Here is a 21883-nt window from a genome sequence, read left to right as displayed (position 1 = left end):
GTGGGAACTGATCACTGCAGGGCCCTCGGTGCAGGGCTGTCTGGAGGGGACCCTGAGGTCAGGCTGGGGATGCTGCACCGTCTTCCGTGTGTGTGGGTGCCGTGCCCCCACCTCACATGCCCCCCAGCCCCGAAGTCTCCCCTGGCTCCCGTCCAGACTTGCCCTCTGTGCTGGTGCCCCCGGCCGTGTCTTCACACCAGGTTGAGGGGGGCACGGGCCGTGTCTTGATCCCTGTCTGTGGCACTCAGACACTTCTTGGCCTTGGTCCCAGGGCTTGGGTAGGTTCCTCCTTCCCTTCCTGGTCTGTGATCCTGGGCAGGACGGACGTCTGCTCTGGGTGAGGGCAGCGGGCTTGGCTGCAGGGGGGCTGCAGCGGGGCCGAGGGTCTGGGGGCTTGGGCTGTGCTTGGGGCTCCGAGGTTGCTTGTAGTCACCTGGGCAGGATGGGGGCGGAGCTGTGGGCTTTCCTCTCTGCTGGCTCTGGGGGCCACTCTCAGTTTTGTAGGCTCTTCTTTAAACCACCTTGAGTGTACTTTCCATTTCATTGTTCATTTGGAGAAAATCATTCTCAATAAACACATTCCCAAGTGCAGTGCTCAGTGTTTGTTTTTCTTGTACGTTCTTGGAGCCTGACTTTGCAGCTAAGAAAATTGTACAGATCTGTCTATAGCACATGGGGAACATTCCTCCAGATTTATTGGCAAAGGAGGTTGAAGCCCAGATTTGGGAGCTGCAAACTAAATTTTAATCCCAGCCCTGGCTGTTTATTTTCTTGTAAGCAGATCTTTTTTTTTCCCCCTTAGAAAAGGAATTCATGATTATTACAGAAGCATAAAGAAGGGAGGGCAAGATCTGTCCAAAATGGACCACTTTTTGCATTTTTCTGTATTCCTTCTCTATGCAAGTGTTTAAAAACTTGGGATAATTATTATTGTGTATATGGAGCTTTGTTACAATGTCGTAATTCTGAATTTTCTCATGTTAGAAATTAATGGGAAACTTTGTTTTCAGTGGTTACATAACATTCCATCATTTAACTGTGCCGTAATCCAAACCATTCCCCAGCAGTTGGACATTAAAGTTGTTTGCAACTTCTTATTTTCATAATAGCATGATGAACTAAGTCGGGCCTGTATATCTGGTACATCCTTGCTATAGGTTTCTAAAAATAGAATTAGAGTGTCAACTGTCAGGGCCCCTGGTGTGTGCCGCCAGCTCGCTCTCCGGAAGCAGGGTCCCTGTTTCCCCTCATGCCCGCTGCACGACAGCCATTGTGTTACTCTGGTCTCAGCAGCACCGTTTTTTGGCAAAATCTTGGTCAGTGGGATAGGTGAGTGATGGTGTTTTGTTTCTCATCTCAGTTTGCCTCCCTTACTAGGGAAAAGTAAGCATTTTCCTTCATTTTTTGTAAAAAATTTTTTGTAAAATTCTGAAAAACACAAGCAAAAAGTCATTCATCCACGATCCTGCCACTGACATTTAAAAATATATATATTTAAAAATATAGGGCTTCCCTGGTGGCGCAATGGTTGAGAGTCCGCCTGCCGATGCAGGGGACGCGGGTTCGTGCCCCGGTCCGGGAGGATCCCACTTATATATATATTTTTTCTAAGTTAAGAGGTGAATGTCTGACCTTGCCCTGCTGAGAGACACACGTGGTACCACACGCGGCTTCCCTAGCCTGTCCTCGTGTTTGCAGGCATAAACACGCAGTGTCAACACACTTGTGTTTTTAAAGCCAAAATGGAAAGATGAGGTAATTGGTCTCTCCTAAAAACATACTTTATTATTAAATATTTTGGAGGAACTCTTCATGTTTTTGGCCTTCTCTATTTCTTTTGTGAATTTGCATTTCATGTCCTTTACCCACTTTTCTATTGAGTGTTAGTGTTTTTTTCTTGTTTTCTATGAGAACATAGGTGAAGGTATTAGCTCTTTGTCTGTCAAATAGTATCAGCTTTTTTTCTTAGTTTGTCATTTCCCTCTTACTTTTATTCGCTTTGACTTATGTACAGTGGCTTTAAGAATGCCTTTGTGCAGTCAATCTGTGATTTCTCTTTGATTTCTTCCTTTTCTTTTACTATTAAAGCTTAGGAAATCTTATTTCCCCACCCTGCGGCCAGTTAAATTGTCCCTCATTCAGGGAGATCAGAGAACTTAGTTCAAACAATTCAACAATGATGATGATAATAGCTAAGTCTCATGTAAACTGCTTACTACTGTCAGGTACTTTAATCCTCACAACAGCCTTTTGGAAGACCTGGGAAACCGAGGCAAAGAGAGGCTAAGTCACTTGCCCAAGATGAGTCAGCTTGTCACACGAAGTGAGGTTCAGACCAGGTGGTTTGGCCTCAGAGACCGGTCTTAATTTCAGGTCTGCGTGGACCCTTTCCGATCCCGGCTAGTCCTGCTTCATCACATGTGGCACCTCCCCACCAGAAAACAGAGCCGATTGCCCCTGTCTTCTTCCTCCTATTTCCTGACAAGTCTGTTGCTTTGGCTCTCAGGTTGCTTTCCCCTCTGCCCCACCTGCGGCATCCACTGCGGGCCTGTCCTCCCGCTGACCCCAGCCCCATGCCTGTGCACTGCCCCGTGCTTCTCTCTCGGTTCTCTTTGTGTCACACACACACACGCACGCACCCCTCTTCCCCAGCCCTCCCGTGTGTGCTGCTTCTCCAGCACTCCATCCACACCTCCTTGTCCAGCATGTCCCCCGTGCTCCTGAAACTCACTCACCGATACTCACAGTAGGTGGCGATGCTTCTGACCACCAAGTCCCCGCTGGGTGTAGCCCTCCAGTGCCTCCCTTCTTGTGGCCTGTTATGCCATTCTAACCAGGCTGTGCTGAGAAGGCAGCCACGTCCAGAGTGACTCCTGCTCAGATCACCCTTCCTGGCTCCACTTGGGGCTGGTCCTTTATTTGTGGGTGACCCTGGAGGGACAGAAAGGTTCAGGTACTGGCTGTGTTGAAAAGCCTTTCTTGGCCCTTAAGTGGACAGAGTGAGGCAGGGGAGGGGCAGACTCTCCCCCCCTCCCCCCCAGCAAAAGTTGGAAATTCACAGAGAGCAGTACTTGAATAAATGTGGTTTGTATTTAATGTTTAACATTGGATCGCATCTGATCATACGTCTTTAATGTGTCTATTTAGCATCAAACTTAAACGATTAGCGTACGGTCCTGTAGGATAGGACTTTGTATGTTTAACTTACCATGTTTTTAAAATGCCTTCAGAATGAGAAAAAAGGTAATACATATTGGGAGAAAAAATAAAGGAGTGTAAAGAAGAAAGCAAAAATACCATAATCCCACCACATGTCCACTTAAAATATCATTTTATTTCTCGTGTTCGTCTGTCGTAGTGAGCATATTGCTTTGATGGAAGCATGAGTACCCCGGACATGTAATGTACAGCATCTAAAACCGTTTCTTTTTCTTCTGCTTTAAAGGGGCAGCATGGTGGAAGGAAGAAAAGGAGAAAGTATTAGTAGACATTAGAGATATGAGCTACTTAAAAAGGGAATCCCCCTCCCCTTGGGCCTGTTAGTAGACCATGCCTAACATTTAGAAGAGGAAAAAACCCAAATTTTAAAAATTTGTATTTATATGCATATATATATATGCATACATATTATATATAATGTATTTCTGTCTCGTGCTAAATTAAGTTTTTCAGAACCACATTAAAAAAACATCAAGCATATTCTTGGCATTATTTACTTGAAAAGCTTCAACTAGTTTGGAGCATTCTCTGGAGTTTTGCCTGTTCTCCTAAAGTTCATCTATAAACAAATAAAAGCATAAATACACAAATGACTCCTCAGTTGAGTTTTTACACGATTTTTCTGCAGTAGTAATTCATGTGAATTGTACATACCAAATAAACAGGTGAAGGTCGGAGGATTTATTGCTGCTGAGGTTAACGGGCAAGCTGACCATAAATTACTAACAGATGTTTTTCCTTTTTAGCCCCTTAGAAATTTTATAGGCGACAATTTTTTTTTCTTTTTGCAGAGGCTGAGGGGAGGTAGAGAAAGAAGGGAAATGAAAACAGACTAGAGATTGAGAAATGTATGTCTGTTTTCACTAGTGCTGGAATGTTCTGAATTCAGATGGAGTTGGTCTTCAAAAGTTAAAAGAAAAAACCATACACAGGTTTTATTTGTGTTACTAAGTTGAAACCCTTACTAAAAGTTTTCTTTTTCCTCTTTAGCAGGAAGATCCTTATAGGAAGAAGAGGCTTCAGGAGAAAAAAGAAGGAAACTTACAAAATTTAAATTGGAATAAAAATCGAGCATGTAGAAAAAACAAGAAAAGGGGTGCTGCCCAGGTCTTGAGGTGTGTGATTTTTACAGTCCCTTTAAATTTTTCATCTATTATTTATTCTATAATTTTACATTTAGCTATTATGTTTCCATCTTATTTTTGTTACGTTGGATACAGATAATATGAGAGTGTAGATGTTTGTGTTTTGAGATAAAGATATATTCTTAAAAGTAACATATCTTCTGGTTATGTTTTTATTTATTTTGTTGAAAACCCCTTAAGATGAGCAAAATTTTTAAATTTTACTTAATAAAATGTAAAAAGCTATAGCAGGTTTTAGGGGAAAAGCATAGCCATCCCTCCACACCAGGGGCGTTGGTGGAGCAGGTGGTAGAGGACCTCTGGGCACAGGCAGGCCCACGGTCCCAGCTTGACCCTGACCGTCTGGGGTCCCGATAATGCAGGAGAATAGTCCCCACGCATAGAATCTTTGCCCCGATTGATCGTCCAGCAGAAGGTAGGTTCTTCCGCTGTGGGAAGTGAGCTGCAGATAGATAACTGCGAGGTTTACCTGAAGCCCCAGAGGTGATGGGGGGGCAGAGCCAGACATGACCCCAGGCAGTCAGGCAGCCTCCTTGGGAAACCTTACTTCTTTTCTAACCTGTGAAATGAAGGTGCTGACGTGTTCGTGCGGATCCCATGTGTCTGGGTTCCCAGAAGTAGCTCTCCAAGCCTAATTTTACAGAAATTCCGTAGCTCGAGAATTTTTTCCCACCAGGTCAGTAGCGCATCCATTCTGACGTCACATACGGAGTGCCTCTGGCAGACCCGTGCCCCTGCGCCCTCCGCCCTGGTCCCTGGGGAGCCTCTCAGGTGGCCCTCGCGCTGACGAGCTCCCTGATTCCTGTCCCGAGTGGGCTTCGGACCCTGTTTCCTCCCACCTTGCCCCTCCATCCCCACCGCTCCGGCTTTTCTTCCTTTGAGCACTGGCATCTGGGGATTTCTCTTTCTTGTGAGCTCAGCTAGGTACTTAAATGTGTTGCTGTCAGATTTGTTCTCTAGCAGTTCCAGATTTGCGTGGGGAAGGGACTCCACCCTGCTGTAGTGGTTGCTCTTGTGGTTGGGAGGGAACTGTGGCAGAACCGCCCACGTTCTGGCCAGGACCCCCGCATGGAGGCACGTAACACGCTGCTTACAGTGTCTGCCGCCTTTGCGATCAGGAGCTCGGACCCTGGGATTCAGCCCTGTAACACGTGCCCCCCCTCCCCGGAATGTCCTGTTCTGCTGGAGGAGGGCCAGGCGACCCCAGGGGGCCTTCAAGCTCTAGTTCTGTGTCCTGCAATCAGCAAAATGCAAATAGGAAAAAAGGAAAGATACGCATTATTAGATTATTGATGGGTAATTATTAAATTATTAAATACTACTTACTAATGGGTAATTATTCTTATTTAGGCTAAATTATTATTTTTTTGTGTGTGTGGTACGCAGGCCTCTCACTGTTGTGGCCTCTCCCGTTGCGGAGCACAGGCTCCGGACACGCAGGCTCAGCGGCCATGGCTCACGGGCCTAGCCGTTCCACGGCATGTGGGATCTTCCCGGACCGGGGCATGAACCCGCGTCTCCTGCATCGGCAGGTGGACTCTCAACCACTGCGCCACCAGGGAAGCCCTAGACTAAATTATTTGAAAGCTGCAATGTGGTCTCCTATAGAAAGGAAAGTCACACCTTGTATTTTCATAAAAATTTGATGGACTTATGTGGTCACTTTAAAGTGGCATGTTTTTCTGATGTGGACATATAGAAAGATACAAAATTAGGGTGGAATTTCACCAATTAAATGTTACAATATATTTTTGAAAGCAGATTTCTGACATGCTAAAGAAACAAATTACGTTGTTAAAGAATAACTTCCAAGTAGCTTGTAGGTAATCAGAATGTTTTGAGAACGTGATGCTTACGTAGGTGGTGGTTGTTGGATTGTCTGTTGCCAATCTGTCTCTATACTCTGTCTCTGTACTCTTTACCCTGAGTGGTCACAAACCATTGAGGCCATCGGCTTCATCTCACACCTGTCCTCCTACAGATGTGACATGAGGTGCGGAAGTTGGACTGTGTGAAATAATCACCTAGGTCTTCACGTAGCGTTCTCTGACACATTTCTGTGTCTCCATTTATAAAGCTGTGTTACAGGTTTTCCCTCAAGTTCATAGTCTAGTTAGAGAGATAAGTGTTGGACTGTGAACTCCTTGGGGGAAGAACTTCATTCTTCTTTGCAGACGCCACACCTTTCCTAACAGTACATGGCTCATGGTCGTCACTCCACAAATGTTGGCTAAATGAATGAACGAGAAAAGATTTCAGTTAATGCTCAGACGTTCCCCCAGACGCCAAGGAGCAGGTTCATCTACTGAGAGTCATGTTTTACACGAAAACCAAGGAAGACATACAGAGAGTCATGGGTTCTGGTCCTGCACCTGCCACTTACCAGTTGACCTTGGGGGACTCATTTAACCTGTGGAGTTTTACTCCTCTCACTGTAAAATATGAAGAGATTAAATGAGCTCCAACTTAATTCTCGTTCTAAAACAGCAAAATCTTGTTCTTCCTAATCTCTCTCCCTTACTTATCGTCTTCTCCCAGCAGACCCAGAGAGAAGAGGGCTCAAGTTGTCCCAGATTCACCTTTTCACCTCTGCTAAGTCTCAAGGAAAGCAGGTATGTGTGTATGCACGATAAAATGCAGACATGATTTTTTTGTGGCTCTTCCAGGCCTTCGGAACAGAGTGAATTAAAGCTGGTGTGCAGTGAATTTGAAAGGTCTGAGCTGAGCAGTGACATCGACTTAAGGAGCTGGTGTATCCAGGAAAACCCTGGGGAAGCATGTAAAACAGATGCTGGCATTGGAAGCAGCTTACCTGCCTCGCAGGGAGAGGCAGGTATGGAACCGCATGGAGCTACAAAACAGTGCTTCTGTCGGGATTGTTGTTGATTGTTATTTCCTCGGGGAAGTGCCCAGTGTGAGAGCTTATCACTTCACTCAAGCCTGAATGGAAAGCTGTCCGGATGAGACAGTAGGCTGCGGTTCTTCTGAGCCTGAGCAGGCCCGTAGGGTTGCCCCTCCTACCTCCCACTCCTCTAAAATCTGGCCATTCTCGACAGTGTCATGCAGACGGCTGAACAACCGTGGGTGATTGCTCAGGACCGGACTCCCTTGGTGAAAGAGGAGGGTAGGGGAAAGCCAGGGGAGAACAGAGGCCGTCCTCACACCCCTGCGCCAGGTGGTTCCTGCAGAGCCAGGCTGCTGCTCCGCCGAGGGCTGCCGGCCAGTGACCTGGGGGCACCAGGGCTGGGTCCAGGGAGGGGTGGAGGGTGGCAGGAGAGGAAAGTAGTGCGGGGGGGGAGGGGTGTGGGACACCGACACGCACATTTCCAGACACGTGTGCGTTGTTTCTCGGTCTTCCTGGAGGTTCTTCCCACCCACACATAGATAATACTCTGAAACTCTCGGTGGACGTTTAAAAACACTTTTTATTAGAGTCTAGTTGATTTACTGTGTTGTGTTAGTTTCAGGTGTACAGCAGAGTGCATCAGTCATACGTATATCTTGGGGGACATTTTAATACAAGAGAGAGAAATTACCTACACGTCTCCAGTCCGAGAGAGTAGCCTTGATTTTCTTGAGAGAAGTACTTGTTATTTCCAGAACCACTTTTAGGTCGAGATTATCATTGGTGTTGACTGTCTCAGGCTAGACCACGTTCACTGTCCGGCCCACGGCAGAGCCTGTGGGGCCTGTGACTCACCCCCGCGGCTTCCTCAGGGCCCATTGTCAGTTTCAGGGAGCGTCTTCCTTCTCGCTGGATGGGCAGAGGGGGCAGATCCTGAAGCTGAGCCCTGCCTTCTTCATACCTTGGCCTCTCTCCTTCTACTGGAAGTGGCATCAGGTTGAAAACTCTGTAGGCGAAACACGACTCCTCTCTCACTTCCCACAGAGGGTTACTTCCAGAAGCCGGGGAAGAAGCGCGTGGAGAAGTCCTGCTCAGACTCCAGCTCGGACTGTGGCAGCTCCTCGGGCAGCGTGCGTGCCAGCCGGGGCAGCTGGGGCAGCTGGAGCAGTGCCAGCAGCTCTGACGGGGACAAGAAGCCCATGCTGGGCCCTCAGCACTTCCTGCCGCCTGGTGAGTCTGGGACTGAGGCCTCCTGGCCCTCCTGCCCCGGCACCCAGAACAGGGGCCTCATCTGCCTTCCAGTGCCGCCTGCCTGCGGTGGGCTCTGCATTCCCGTGCTTGCTTTGCTTTGCATTTTATCCACTTTCTTTTTTCTTTCTTCCTTCCTGCCTCCCTCCATTGTTATTATTATTTTTTAAAGTCCGTATCTTGGAAACAGTTCAAAGAACTTCCATGTTTATTTTTTCACTTGTACATTTGTTTGTTGTGGTAAAGAATACATAACACAAAATCTACTATTTTAACCATTTTTAAGTGGCATTAAATACGTTCACATTGTCGTGCATTCATCACCACCATGCATCTTTGGGCCCTTCCCCACCCCAAACAGAAACTCGGTGCCTATTAAACCGTAGCTCTCCCTCCCCGACCCCTACAGCCCTGTGAACCTCTGTTCTGCTTTCTGTCTGTGAATTTGAATACTCTCGTATCTGGTAAGTGAAGTCATACAATACTTGTCCTTTGGTGAATGGCTTATTTCACTTAGCATGGTGTCTTCAAGGTTCATCCATGTTGTGACATGTCAGGATTTCCTTCCTTCTTAAAGGCTGAATAATAAATATTCCGTTGTCTGTGGATAGACTGCATTTTATCTCTCTATTCATCTGTTGATGGACACTTGGGTTTTTCCACCTTTTGCGTCTTATGAATAATGTTGCTATGAACAGTGGTCCTCCCTTGTTTTTGAAAAATTTAAAGATACAGGAAAGGTCAAAGAAGCATCTATATTTCTGTCACCTATAATTAATAACTCTTAATTTTGTCATATTTGCCCTCCTTTTTTTTTTAAGAGGTAATATTTTATAGTCTTCCGCTTCCTCCTGCTTGAGAGACTCACTGTCCACTGTCATGGGCTTGCTGTGTATTCTTTTAATCCATACTTTATTTTACATTCATATATCAACAAAACAGAGAATTTTTTTTTTTTTTTTTTTGCGGTACGTGGGCCTCTCACTGTTGTGGCCTCTCCCGTTGTGGAGCACAGGCTCCGGACGCGCAGGCTCAGCGGCCATGGCTCACGGGCCCAGCCGCTCCGCGGCATGTGGGATCTTCCCGGACTGGGGCACGAACCCGTGTCCCCTGCATCGGCAGGCGGACTCTCAACCACTGCGCCACCAGGGAAGCCCCAGAGAATTGCTTTTAACTTACATAACGGAGATGACGCTTCAGTAAGCATGCTGCGTCTTGCTGTTTCACTCAGTGTTGTTTGTCATACCTCCATGTCTACGTAAAGATTTAATTCACTCCTTTTCGCCGTCATGGTCAACATAGTACAGGTTAAGCTTTGTTATCAGGATGGGGGGGAGACAGGGGTTCCATTGGCGTCACCGTGGCGTCCGTGGGACGCTCACTCGGTACTCAGGGCCATGGGGGGCGCTCCCCGTGCCTCCAAGGACCTGGGCCTAGAGAGGTTGCGTGGCTTGTTGGACGCCCTGGGACCCTGACTCCCCCCGAGCCCAGCCCACTTCCCACTGCCTCCCGCTCATTACAGCGGCCTCTGCTGTGTCTCCTGCCAGCAGTGATTACCTATAAAGAAGCTCCTGTCTGGGAGACCTGGGCCCTGGCACCATAAAAACCTAGACACATGCCCACTTGTGATTTCAGTCCGTTTCTCAGCCTTTTTCACATCATTGGCCCTTCCCGCAGGTGCCTTTTTAGACACTGTTTGCCTAATGACCCCCCCACTGACATACACGTGCATCTGTTTATTACTGTGTGCTGGAGAACGCCATGAGGGCTTGGATGCAGGACGGCTTGCGGTGTTTCGTTTGGTGGCGGGGATGGTCTTCTTGGCCACTGAAGGCAGTACGCCTGATGGTGCTAACGTGAGAGTTTTTAAAATTGGTGTTTAACATCAATAAAAAAATAGAAGCGCAGCTCTCGCTTGGGGGATAAGGCCAACAGCAGGAGAATGAGAAAGGTGAGTGATGGCCTTGCTTGTAACACGGGGCGTAAGACTCAGTCTAGTTATGTTCAGAGGTTGTATAATAAATATCAGGAAAATGTCCCCAATATAATTTTTTAAAAGATGTATTTATTATGTACATATTTATTTTATTTATTTTTGGCTGCGTCAGGTCTTAGTTGTAGTATGAGGCATCTTTTGTTGTGGCGCGTGGGCTTCTCTCTAGTCGTGGCGTGCAGGTTTTCTCTCTCGAGTTGTGGCACGCGGGTTCCCCAGCACGTGGGCTCTGTAGTTTGTAGCACGAGGGCTCTAGTTGAGGCTCATGAGCTCAGTAGTTGTGGCATACGGGCTTCGTTGCCCCGCGGCATGTGGGATCTTAGTTCCCTGACCAGGGATGGAACCCGTTTTCCCCTGCATTGTAAGGTGGATTCTTTACCACTGGACCACCAGGGAAGTCCCCCCCCGATATAATTAATTGTGTAAAAGATCAAAAACACAAAGTATTTTTGAAGTATGATCCAAGTTTCATACACATTCATATGTAAAAGTTTTTTTAATTAAAAAATTGACTGAATATCCATTAAATGTGAAAAATAAATCATTCATAGGGGTTAACGATGTTAGCGATCTGCATCTTAACACAGGCTATACACAGTTGAATTATGCTTATAAAAACTTGTGATCACCTTTTTGTTTTTATGCAGGAGACAGTGTTTCACAAAATGACTTTCCCTCTGAAGCTCCCATCTCCTTGAATCTTTCTCATAACATCTGCAACCCCACGTAAGTGTTTAGTTTTCCAGCTTTTACAGTGTGTTTCAGGTACTGCTTTTTTCTTTCATTCCATGTGTTTCTTCTTTGTACTTGGTTCTGCAGGCTAAAATAGGAAAACCTTTTAAGGATGTGAGAAAGTAAAATCTGCTTTTATTAATAATTCAGGGTGTACAATCTTTCTAAGACAACACGCTTGTGTGGGAACGTCTCTGGTATTGCTGGTCCTTTCAGTGATACGGCTGCGTTAGAAGGTGTCACTCCTGAAAGTAGGAAGAACAGTAGTAACAGTAAGGATGGGAACCAGCTACTCTGTTCTAGGACTTGAAATAAAACTGAGCACTGATGATTCAGAAAAGTTTGCAAGAACCTAGAAGACACTCACATGTTTACGGTTTCACTGTGTGATGATTTCTGCAGCAAAATAAACAAGCACCATTTACTGAGAGGGAGAAGAGGAGGGTATGTTAGAAGGAGAGGGTTTCAGAGTGAGGAGTGTGGTTAGGTTTTAGGCACCATGAGAAGACAGGGGGTGGTATCATAAAAATGGAATGGATGAGGAAAGCTCTATGCGAGCTCTTTCTGTTAGGGGTAGAGAGTAAACCAGGAGGGGGAGGTTGCTGCCAGCTGCTGAAAGGCAGATTGGAAACTACAGACTACCTTAGTTAGCATTGTGCTGTTGGTGTTTGTTAAAACAAGACTTCCCTGGGGGCTTCCCTGGTGGCGCAGTGGTTAAGAATCCACCTGCCAGTGCAGGGGACACGGTTCAACCCCTGATCCGGGAAGATCCCACATGCCGTGCGCCACAACTACTGAGCCTGCAGTCTAGAGCCCGCGAGCCACAACTACTGAAGCCCACGTGCCGCAACTACTGAAGTCCACGCATTCTGAGGCCCATGTGCCGCAACTGTTGAGCCTGTGTGCTGCAGCTACTGAAGCCCGTGCACCTAGAGCCCATGCTCCACAACAAGAGAAGCACGCGCACCAAAGCAAAGGGTAGCCCCCGCTCGCCACGACTAAAGAAAACCTGCGCAGAACAACAAAGACCCAACGCAGCCATAAATAAATGAATGAATGAATGAATGAATACATACATACATACATACATACTCTTACACCAAAATAGAAGATTGAAGGTAGATGTTATTTAAAAAAAAAAAAGACTTCTCTGGATCTTGGGAATTTAATATTCCTCAGCCCTTTTGTGGGTATATACCTTTATGTCTCTAGTATCTTTATGGTTTTTGAGGGGAAGAATTCATGTAAAAACGCAGTCAGGGGCTTCCCTGGTGGCGCAGTGGTTGAGAGTCCGCCTGCCGATGCAGGGGACGCGGGTTTGTGCCCCGGTCCGGGAAGATCCCACATGCCGCAGAGCGGCTAGGCCCGTGAGCCATGGCCACTGAGCCTGCACGTCCGGAGCCTGTGCTCCACAACGGGAGAGGCCACAACTGTGAGAGGCCCGCGTACTGCAAAAAAAAACAAAAAAAACAAAAAAACACGGACTTAGCTACAGAAATTCAGCATTTCCTTGTACAGAGAGGGTCAGTGGCTCATCTTCTTGCTCTCCCTGCAGAGACGTGAGTAGCTTCCCCCGACACGTGGACGTCCCCTGTCCCAGCCTTCCTGCTGGGCCTGCGGCTGTTGAAGAAGATAAAGGTGAGGCGCGTTGCTCTTGCTCCGGACACCGGCCAGGTGTCCGTGTCGCGCTGCTGGCCGGGGAGCTTGAGGACAGACAGAGCTGGCTTGTCTGTGCCCCGGCTCTCGAGCGTCGGGAAGGCCCCTGTCCTCTGCCCTGGTGTCCTCGGGGCCCCTGGCCTTGGCTGCCGCTTCTGCACGGACCCTGAGCTCCGTCCTGGGACACAAGGCACAGGTGGCCTGTGGCCCCGGAGCAAGGTGGGGCCCCTTTACAGGGGTTGCCTCCTCCTTTAGTTCCCTTTCCCATCTAGGATGGCAGAAAAGCGGGGAGCAGACGGAGGGTCCGGCGCCCCGATTAGCCGACTTCCACCTCCCGTGTCTCTGCCTGTCTCCCGTTCCCACCCCTCCCCCTTGTCTCAGAAGCCTGTCCACTGATCCGGCCTCCCTCCTGCACCAGTGCTGAGGCCAAGCGCTGAGCTCCTGCGGCCTCAGCCAGGCAGGGACAGCGGCCCAGGAGCCTGGACACGGGGCCCAGGGAGGGAAGCCGCTCCGAGCAGGGTCTGCCCCGGAGGTTAACTCCAGGCCCCCTCTCTTTCCTTCTCCTTCCCTTCACCTCTCTTGCCTTCGTTTCTCCTCTTTTCTCCTCGCGCCTCCTTCCTGCCTAACCAGGCTCAGGAATGGTGGCAGGATGAGCCTGGTTGTTACCCTCTGCGGCACCGTCGAGCTCTTGCTTTTGCTCACGTGAATCGTGCTGGACTAAAGGCTGCCCAGCACAGTGGAGCACTTTTACTTTGAAGGCAGGAGGCTTCCAGCTCTGTGGTTACAGAGAGTTTATCTGCTGTCAGATTATCAACAGAAATAAACTATTTGTGAGTTGGATCTGCTTACTGGTCCAATAAAAATAAATGTTTTTGATGAAAAAATACTCTTAAATTCAATAATTTGCTTAGGCAAGATTTAGGGAGGTTTAGAAGGTACCGCCTTTTCTCTTTGAGATGATAGAGGGGAGAGAGGATTTAATGAACGGTGAGGAAAAAAAACCTGTGTCAAAACAGGTACGCCTGCCATGTTCTCCTGTCTTTGCTTTTGTCGTCAGTTGGAGAATCGTATGTCATCTAGTGTCTTATCCATGTTGTGTGTATGTGTTTCAAGTGCCTTTTTACCTCGTCTTTGTTAATAATCTGCAACTACTTTTTGATGACCCATTACAATCCCTGTTGAGGCCCTTAAGTCACTACAGAAACAGCCCTTGTTCACAGTCACTGTCCACAGGGCCGTTGCCGTCCCCTTCCTCTGCCCGCACCTCCCTCACACGCCCAGCCTCAGTCCTCCCACCTGCTGTTACATCACCTCTGGGCCCCCTCCCCCTGCTCTGCGCCCTCCTTGTAGAGCCACGGGCGTGGTTTTGCCCAGTTCTCCAGCTTCTCTGCCCCGTGCCGTGCAGATGAGCGAGACTGGAGAGCAGCGCACACAGCCAGCTGGCCGCCAGCCTCGCGGCAGCTGCGGCCCCCGTGCCCACCTGTCAGTCCTCTGCCTGGTTCTCTTAGCTGATGCTTCCTGTTTGCTGGGGATGAGAGAGGCTCCGCCTGCCCCATCTTCCACCCGCCACCCCCGCTGCCCTCCTGCTGCGGCCCGTGGGTTGTCAGGCTGCCCTCCTCTGTGGGGTCCCGCTCCGGCTCGGCGCCGGCATCGGGTTTTCTCTAACGGGTCGTCCCCACCGGCATCCGTACATACCGTGAGACCTCCCATCCCGTCCTTAACACAGAAGCAGCCACTCTCTCCCTTGACCCCCCCCTTATCTGGCTGCTTCTGTGCCCGCCTCTCTGGGAGAGCTGCTTGGGGGAGTTGTCTGCCTGCTGCTTAGATTCCTTTCCTCCTGTTCTCCCTGAAACCGCTGGGGCTGGCTGTGCCGTGACACCGGAGCAGTGTCTGCGGGACCCCAGTGATCTCCGTGGCCGGGGCCCCGTATTCCGGCCTCCTGAGACCTTCTGCTCGGGCTGTGACCTCGGGGGTCCCGGTGCAGTTCCCCTCGGCTCCCCCAGCTCTCATGCTCGTCTGGGTCATGCTCTCCTGGTGGTCCGTCCACCTCCAGCCCCCCGACAGCTCCCACTTCTGCACAGCCAGCTGCCACTGCCATCTGTCCTCGGGCCTGCACCAGTGTCCCGTACGGAACGCTCACCTGCTCAGCCCTACTCCTCACACAGCCTCCCACTCGGGCTTTCTTGTTGCTCAGGCCAGAAGTCTGGGCGTCATCCTGGACTCTTTTCCTCATCCCCACGTGGGATCAGTTGTCTCACTCTCTGCCTCTGCCTTCCAGACAGACCCAGAACCTGATCACTTCTCCCTCCCCACGTCCACCGTTCTTTCTCGCCGCAGCCTCCCGACAGGTCTCTCTACTTCTCACCTCACCTCACTATCTCGTTGTCTTTTATTTTCTTTCTTTTTGGGATATAATTGATACATAACATTATATTAGTTTCAGGGGTATAACTAATGTAATGATTCATCATATGTACATATTGCAAAACGATCACCACAGTAACGCTGGTGAACATCCGCCACCACCTTACCGTCTCTTTTCAGCACAGCAGCCAGAGGGATGATATTGAACGTGAGCCAGATCACATCACTGTCGAGACCGGGGAAGGGTCTGAGGCGTTTACCCTGCTTATTACGAGCTAACAAGTTAGCCTGCCATGATTTTGTAGCTGCTGCCAGAGGACAAGAGACTCCTGGGTCAGAGAATAGGACACTTAGCACAGCAAGCAGCCTGAGCATCTTGTAAGCACACTTCCTTCAGGCCTCCAGTCTCTTCGGGGCGATGCAGGGCCGCCCAGATGGGCGACATTATCTTTATTATGTTGGACGAAGCAAACTTGCCCGTTGCTCTAGGGGGAGATCCTGTCTCCATCTTCTGAGGCTTTGTTTAGCAAATATCCTTGGAAAGATAGGTCAGATCGTGGGCAGTCAGAGCATCCATTCCAGGAAGCAAAGAAACGTGAGACCCACAGAGATTCTCTCGAAGCAGCATACACACCCCTCGTTTCTGTGCGGTCTTGGCTTCCGGTCCATTTGGTCATGAGCACCTGAGTGCAGAGGCGGTTCTTGGTTGATCTGATCTTAATCTGCTCATGCAGCCTCTGGTTCTAGCGATTCTCAACAGGACTTTCATGGGAGGATGCCCCGCCCTGCAGGACTGACCGTAGGGTGCCTGCCCAACCGCTGAGTGAGGCCCCAAACACCAGGGCGGCCTTAGGAGGTGGACCTCGTCCTTGAGAGACCCCCACAGCTATGACAGCTACGTGGTCTCTGGTGGTGGTTCTTTAAACGCTCGAGGGTCTCTCTGACCACCGTGAGCTGCAGGTCTCCGGGTCTCCAGGCGGGTGATTGCCGCCGGCTCCCACATGGGGGTGCAGCCCTGGGGGCGCACACGCTGCCCGGAAAGCGAGAGTTGTGTCCACGTATTCCTGTCCATGTATTCCCCCCATCCCCGTGTGGCCTGGTTGGCTGGTAGACCTTCGGGTTCCCAGTGCATTTCGAATAGTTGAGTCTGTTCGTTCTTTGTGGAGTTCCTGCCCATGTGCAGATGGCCAGTCTGCCCCTTTAATCCATGCCACCAACCAATGGCGTCCATCCGTGCATCCCACGAATGACCAACGGCTGTGGCGGTGAAGGTGGAGACAAGCAGAGGTGCTGCAGGTGTTTGCTGGGAAGAGCAGGAGCCGGGTGTCCCCTGGAAAGGCTTAGGGGGACGGTGTTCAAACTGAGGTCAGGACCATATTGTTGGCACACCCAGCAGGCAGGCGCTTCCACGGCTTGGGAGCGCCGAGCCGGGACAGGGTCCCTCCCGAGGAAGGCTCAGGTACAGTTGTGGAAAACAGGGCTCACTCACATCATTCCACACCCGGTACCTGCAGGGTGCAGGGTGTTCTCTCCCCTGGTGCTGAGGTTGGCCCCCTCCACTGTCACAGAATCCTTGTGTCTCATCCCTGGGGCTGTAAGAGCACCGTTTTCCCAGCTTCTTACTTCTTTTGTTTGTTGTTTGTCTCCGCTCACTTGAATGTCAACGTGTTCACTGCTGTGTCCTGGGAATCCTGACGGGGCTTTGCAGGAAGCAGGCAGGCCCTTGTTGAGTCACTACCATGATCTCGTAATCCGGGCCAGGAGACGGTTGTGTCCCGTCTGAAGTGCAGGTCAAAGCAGCGCGCGGCCCTTGCACTTTACAGACCGAAGGGCTCTAGCGGTGAAGCCGCGCGGGTGATACGGGCTGGGGGCGGGGCTTCCTGGAGGGAGGAGAAGTCGAGCTGGTCCTTGCAGGAAGGGTGGCCGAGGGCTGCATGAGAAGGAGGGGGGCTGAGAGGCCTGTTCTCTTCCGCAGGTCTCTACCCCCCGGGGGACCTGTGGCCCGCACAGCCCGTGTGTGTGACCAGCGGCTTCGGCTGCGCCCTGGAGAGCAGCGGGCCGGCCGTGCTGCCCGCGCCCGCCCCGGTGCACAGCAGGTATGCGCTCCATCCCAATGACGGCAGCAGCGGCCGGGTCCGGGCTTTCTCCCCAGCTCCTGAGCTGGGTGTTGCCAGCTGCTTTTTGGAGTTGAGCTGTGTTGTCTGAAAAATTACAAGCCAGGAATTGAGAGAAACAGGGAAGGAAAAAAGTAACAGCCGGTGACCACGTCAGTGTTTTCCTTTTTAAACTGAAAAGACGAGCTATTCATATATTAGAGGCAAAACTGAAAAAACAAAAACAGTCCTTCATAATTCCTACCCGCTAACAGAACAAAAATTTCCATTTTTCCTTGGCATTAATCTTGAACACATTTAAAATTTTTAAAGATCGAATAATTTGAGTATTGAAAAATAGTTCCACAAGTGGCAGCTTCTTAGACTTGCCATTAGATTAATCATTCGATTATGAGACCTTGAGAAAATGTTAATATCTGTGTTTAATCAGAATCCAGTTGAAGTTTTATTGGGGAGTTCAGCTTATTATAGAGGTAGTTACTTTCTTATTTCTATAATGAAAATCCAGATTGCAGTTGGGATCAAAGCATCTACCGTGAGTCATAGTCTGGCCTTGCCCCGAGCGGAAGGTGGCAGTTCGTAGCGGATGTGTTTGAGCCCCCTGGGTGGGTGTTGGGACCCTCTCAGCAGTGTCCCATCCTCCACGTGCTGACAAAGCCACAGCCACGGGCTCTGCCTCTGGTTAGACTTAACAAACGTGGGTGGGTTTTAGTTGTTTTTTTTTTTTTTAATGTAATACCTTTTAGTTAAAAGTGAGAGCAATTTTCTCTTTCAAATCTTGGTCCTGCTTACATGCCTTACACCTAACCACGGGCAAGTTTTTTACAGTCTAAGTGAAAGTACTTCTCTGGCAAACTGAGAGCCGGGTTTTGATCCATTCCCTTTATCTAGGCATAATTTATTTGCTTTTTCTTGTCTCGTTTAAAGAAAAGCTCCCCTGCCCCCACTTTTCCCTGAGTCCCTGGCTCTCTGTACTCAGCAGATCAAACTCCATCTCTGACTTTCTTTGGAATTATGAATGACATACAGTATCACATTTCAGTTGTACAACATAGTGATTCATTATTTTTGTACGCTACTAAGTGATCACCATGTAAGTCTAGTCATCATCTCTCACCACACAGAGTATTACAGTGTGATTAACTGTGTTTCCTATGCTGTACATTAATTACATCCCCATTGAAAGGACGTGGGCATCCAGTCCAAGCCATCCATCCTGCAGTGCTGTGTCATTGGTGATGAGCGTTGAGTTAGTAAGTCTTTGATTCTGTGACAATAAAGTACTTCTTTAATTTTCCAGAGTTGAGGAATTAGCAGCGATGAGGATGGTGGGCAATAACATCGTACTTCTCTTTCTTTCCTTGGTCTGTTGACATCCTGTTTCTGAAACTAGACCCCTTGTTTTTTGTAGCAGTTTCATTGATTGGAATGCAACGTGTGAAGGCCAGTTTCCCAGTGTGTACTGCCCCCTGGAATTGAACGACTACAATGCCTTTCCAGAAGGTAAAGCTATTTGGACAATCCTAATGCCATTCTTTTTTTTTTTTTTTTTGGCTGTGTCGGTCTTAGTTGCAGCCCACGGGATCTTTCATTGCAGCGCACGGGCTTCTCTCTAGTTGTGCCATGTGGATTTTCTCTCTCTAGTTGTGGCACGGGCTCCGGGGCACGTGAGCTCTGTAGTTTGCGGCACACGGGCTCTCTTGTTGAGACACGAGAGTTCAGTAGCTGTGGCACGCGGGCTTAGTTGCCCCGCGGCATGTGGGATCTTAGTTCCCTGACCAGGGATCGAGCATGCATCCCCTGAATTGGAAGGTGGATTCTTTCTTTACCACTGGACCACCAGGGAAGTCCCCCAGTGCCATTCTTTTATTCTCAGAAAGTCAAAGCAGGAAGAGTCTGTGGACTCAAGACACTAACTGCAGAGAATGTGCCTTTAAGAATGATCTTCCAGGACACTGCTGAGTCAGTCCTTCGTGTGGGTCCAGCACGCCTGCCATATGTAATTTTATATGGCCCAAAAAAGCCCTCTAAACCCAGGTGTCTAGGGACTTGTACAAATAACCCTAATCTATTTAGTCCTTCACATTAGGTAGAAGGGGGTCATTTGGATCTCTGTGGACCTAAACTGTGGATTATCCATTGGATTATCCATTGGGAGGCTGGGGTTAGTTACTCTTTTTAGGCAAACAAGTCCCAGGTGAGGTAGAATCATTTACCTGCTTGTTCCTCAGCATATCCTGATGCTTATGCCCCTGGATGGTGCTGCAGAAGGAAGGGAAGGAGCCTGAAGGGGAAATTGTGAAAAATTGCAGATTCTTGGGCCCAAATATAAGTACAAGATGCTTGTACTTATCTGGGTTTTGATATATGCAGTGCTCTATGATAATCACAAGGGGGTGCTGTGGTAACTTTCTTTCCGCCTGTGAGGCTGTGTTTATACCTTCTTACTGCTGTTGGAGAAGGGCTTGGTTTCCTATTGCTTTATCAATGCATATGGTGTATGTGGAGATGGCCGACATTGGCATGACAGGCAGTAAAAGAAAATTTTAAGGACTGGTAAGAACCTTGACACTATTCAAATCTATGGTAGTATTTACTACTATAAAAGTATAGCAGTATTTTAGTGTATTATGTGTATTAGAAAGAGTCCCATCAAATTATCAAATACAAAAAATTAAGCCCAGAGGAAGAACTTCCTGAGGGCTTCCCAGGTGGTGTGTGTCATGGAGTAATTATTTTATGTTCATCTTTAACTTGTCAATATAGTAAGGCCTTGAGAGCTTTCTGTCTGAGAGCGAGAATTCCATTCTCTCCAGAAGAATGTTCACCTCTGTCGATGTCTCCCATTCTTTGTAGAAAACATTAACTACCCCAATGGCTTCCCCTGTCCTGCCGAAGTTCAGACAGACTTCATTGACCACAGCTCCCAGTCTGCCTGGAACAGCCCCCCAAATGTGCCGACCGCCTGGGGACACGCTGGCCTCGTCAGCTCTCCGGTCAGTGCCGCCCGGCCCTGCTGTGCCTGGGTTCTTTCCAGTGCCTGCCTCATCCTGGTCTCACTGTAGCTTTAGGGTTGGGTTCAGATCAGCCAGAGCCCGGCTTGTTCCCCTTAGGTCACCAGCCACGCTCTGCAGGGGGCTCACACGTAGTCAGATGGGCAGGGGCTTGCAGACACCAGCAGCCAAGACGCCCCAAACCACACTGAGGCGAGATGGTTGTTGATGACATTGAACTTGGGCCAGGAAGCCCTCTGGGATGCAGCTGTGTTCCTGTGGCCTCGCTGACCTTTCATCTGTGGGAGGAGACGAGATGAACCTTCCAGGAAGGTCAGGCAGTGTCAGCGACAGGTCTGGAGGGCTTCCTGCCTGGGGACACCCTCTGTGCTTCTCTGACACCCACTCTGCTGCTTCTTTACAAATAGAGGGCATTCGACCTGTGGGTCCTTCCTTGGGTTGAAAAAAGGTTATCGATAGTTTGATGGGAATTTCATGACCTTCTGTTTGAGAAAAATGGAATTAAAGCCACCCAGGTGGTTGAGAATAGTGTAATAATGTCCAGGTAGCTTGGATTGATTGCACTGTGGTAGCCACGGGTACATAGTCAACCTTGCCATTGCCTTTCTAAGGCTTCTTTAGTTTTTTAAACATTTCTTTCTTTCTTTTTTTTTTCTTCTCCTCATGTACCCTTCAGCCCTACCTCACAAGCACCCGAAGCTTGTCTCCGATGTCTGGACTTTTTGGTTCCATCTGGGCCCCGCAAAGCGATGTGTATGAAAATTGCTGCCCCATCAACCCCACCACGGAACACTCGACTCACATGGAAAACCAGGCGGTCATGTGCAAGGAATACTACCCTGGGTTTAACCCATTCCGTGCCTATATGGACCTGGACATATGGACTAGCACCGCGAACAGGAACGCAAACTTCCCACTGTCCAGAGACTCGAGCTACTGTGGGAACGTGTAAACAAGATTCGAGTTTTGAACAATGTGAATAAAGAGGCTTGTGTTTTGATTACTAGTGTAAACTGGTTGTTGACATAGATTGACGTTGGTGGTTATTTTGGCACTTTTATATGAAAATAAATTTTTTAATGAAATCTGGGTGCTCTATTTTTTTTAATCCTTCACAAAACAGCGATAGAAAGGAAGCATCCGTGAGTCCTAACTTCATAACTCAAGAAGCGTGTCAGACACGCCAAATGTTTAAATCAGGACCAGGGCGGCTTCTAAGAAGGTAAGAGTTGAGAAAGAAAGCACTGCAGTGATTGCCCCCTCCGTGGGCATCGGACTCCCCGGGAGCTTGCGGAAAGTGACTTTGATCAGGTGGCTTTCCGAGGGATGCTGCTGTAATGGGCCTGTGGCTCAGGCAGGCAGGATTTTGTTTCAAGTGCTCCGTTGATTGAAACGAGCCTCCAGTGTTGGGAGGCTAGTCACTTGCCTGGACGGACCAGTCCTGGTGGGCAGGGCTGCTGGGGTGGAGCAGAGAGCCCGGCACTGTTCTGTGTGACGGGGATGTTCCCTCCCCGCCATCAGGCCAGTCACCAGGGGCACGACAGCAGTAGGGA

At 49.0% G+C, this 21883-nt stretch overlaps 1 protein-coding gene across 5 annotated transcripts in view; it reads left to right on the top strand.

Annotated features, from left to right (window-relative positions):
• TMEM131L (transmembrane 131 like) overlaps positions 1–21330 on the top strand; it is a 159190-nt gene extending 137860 nt beyond the window's left edge. For 3 of the 5 annotated variants that reach the window (XM_024757490.1, XM_024757492.1, XM_024757489.1), the window contains 9 exons: positions 4210–4334; positions 7031–7197; positions 8254–8439; positions 11098–11176; positions 12738–12820; positions 17178–17298; positions 18728–18819; positions 20173–20312; positions 21007–21330. In XM_024757490.1, coding sequence (XP_024613258.1) covers positions 4210–4334; positions 7031–7197; positions 8254–8439; positions 11098–11176; positions 12738–12820; positions 17178–17298; positions 18728–18819; positions 20173–20312; positions 21007–21282 — 1269 coding nt within the window. In that variant the 3' untranslated portion in view covers positions 21283–21330. The remainder of the gene's footprint in view (positions 1–4209; positions 4335–7030; positions 7198–8253; positions 8440–11097; positions 11177–12737; positions 12821–17177; positions 17299–18727; positions 18820–20172; positions 20313–21006) is intronic. The other 2 variants (XM_024757491.1, XM_024757493.1) reach the window with 2 other exon arrangements.
• Positions 21331–21883: the final 553 nt, after the last annotated feature.

The sequence above is a fragment of the Neophocaena asiaeorientalis genome, unplaced genomic scaffold (genome assembly GCF_003031525.2).
Source record: "Neophocaena asiaeorientalis asiaeorientalis breed wild unplaced genomic scaffold, Neophocaena_asiaeorientalis_V1.1 scaffold238, whole genome shotgun sequence".
In the NCBI taxonomy this organism is placed as follows: domain Eukaryota; kingdom Metazoa; phylum Chordata; class Mammalia; order Artiodactyla; family Phocoenidae; genus Neophocaena; species Neophocaena asiaeorientalis.
Note: the sequence above shows the minus strand (reverse complement) of the source record. Positions and strands in the feature narration are given on the sequence as shown.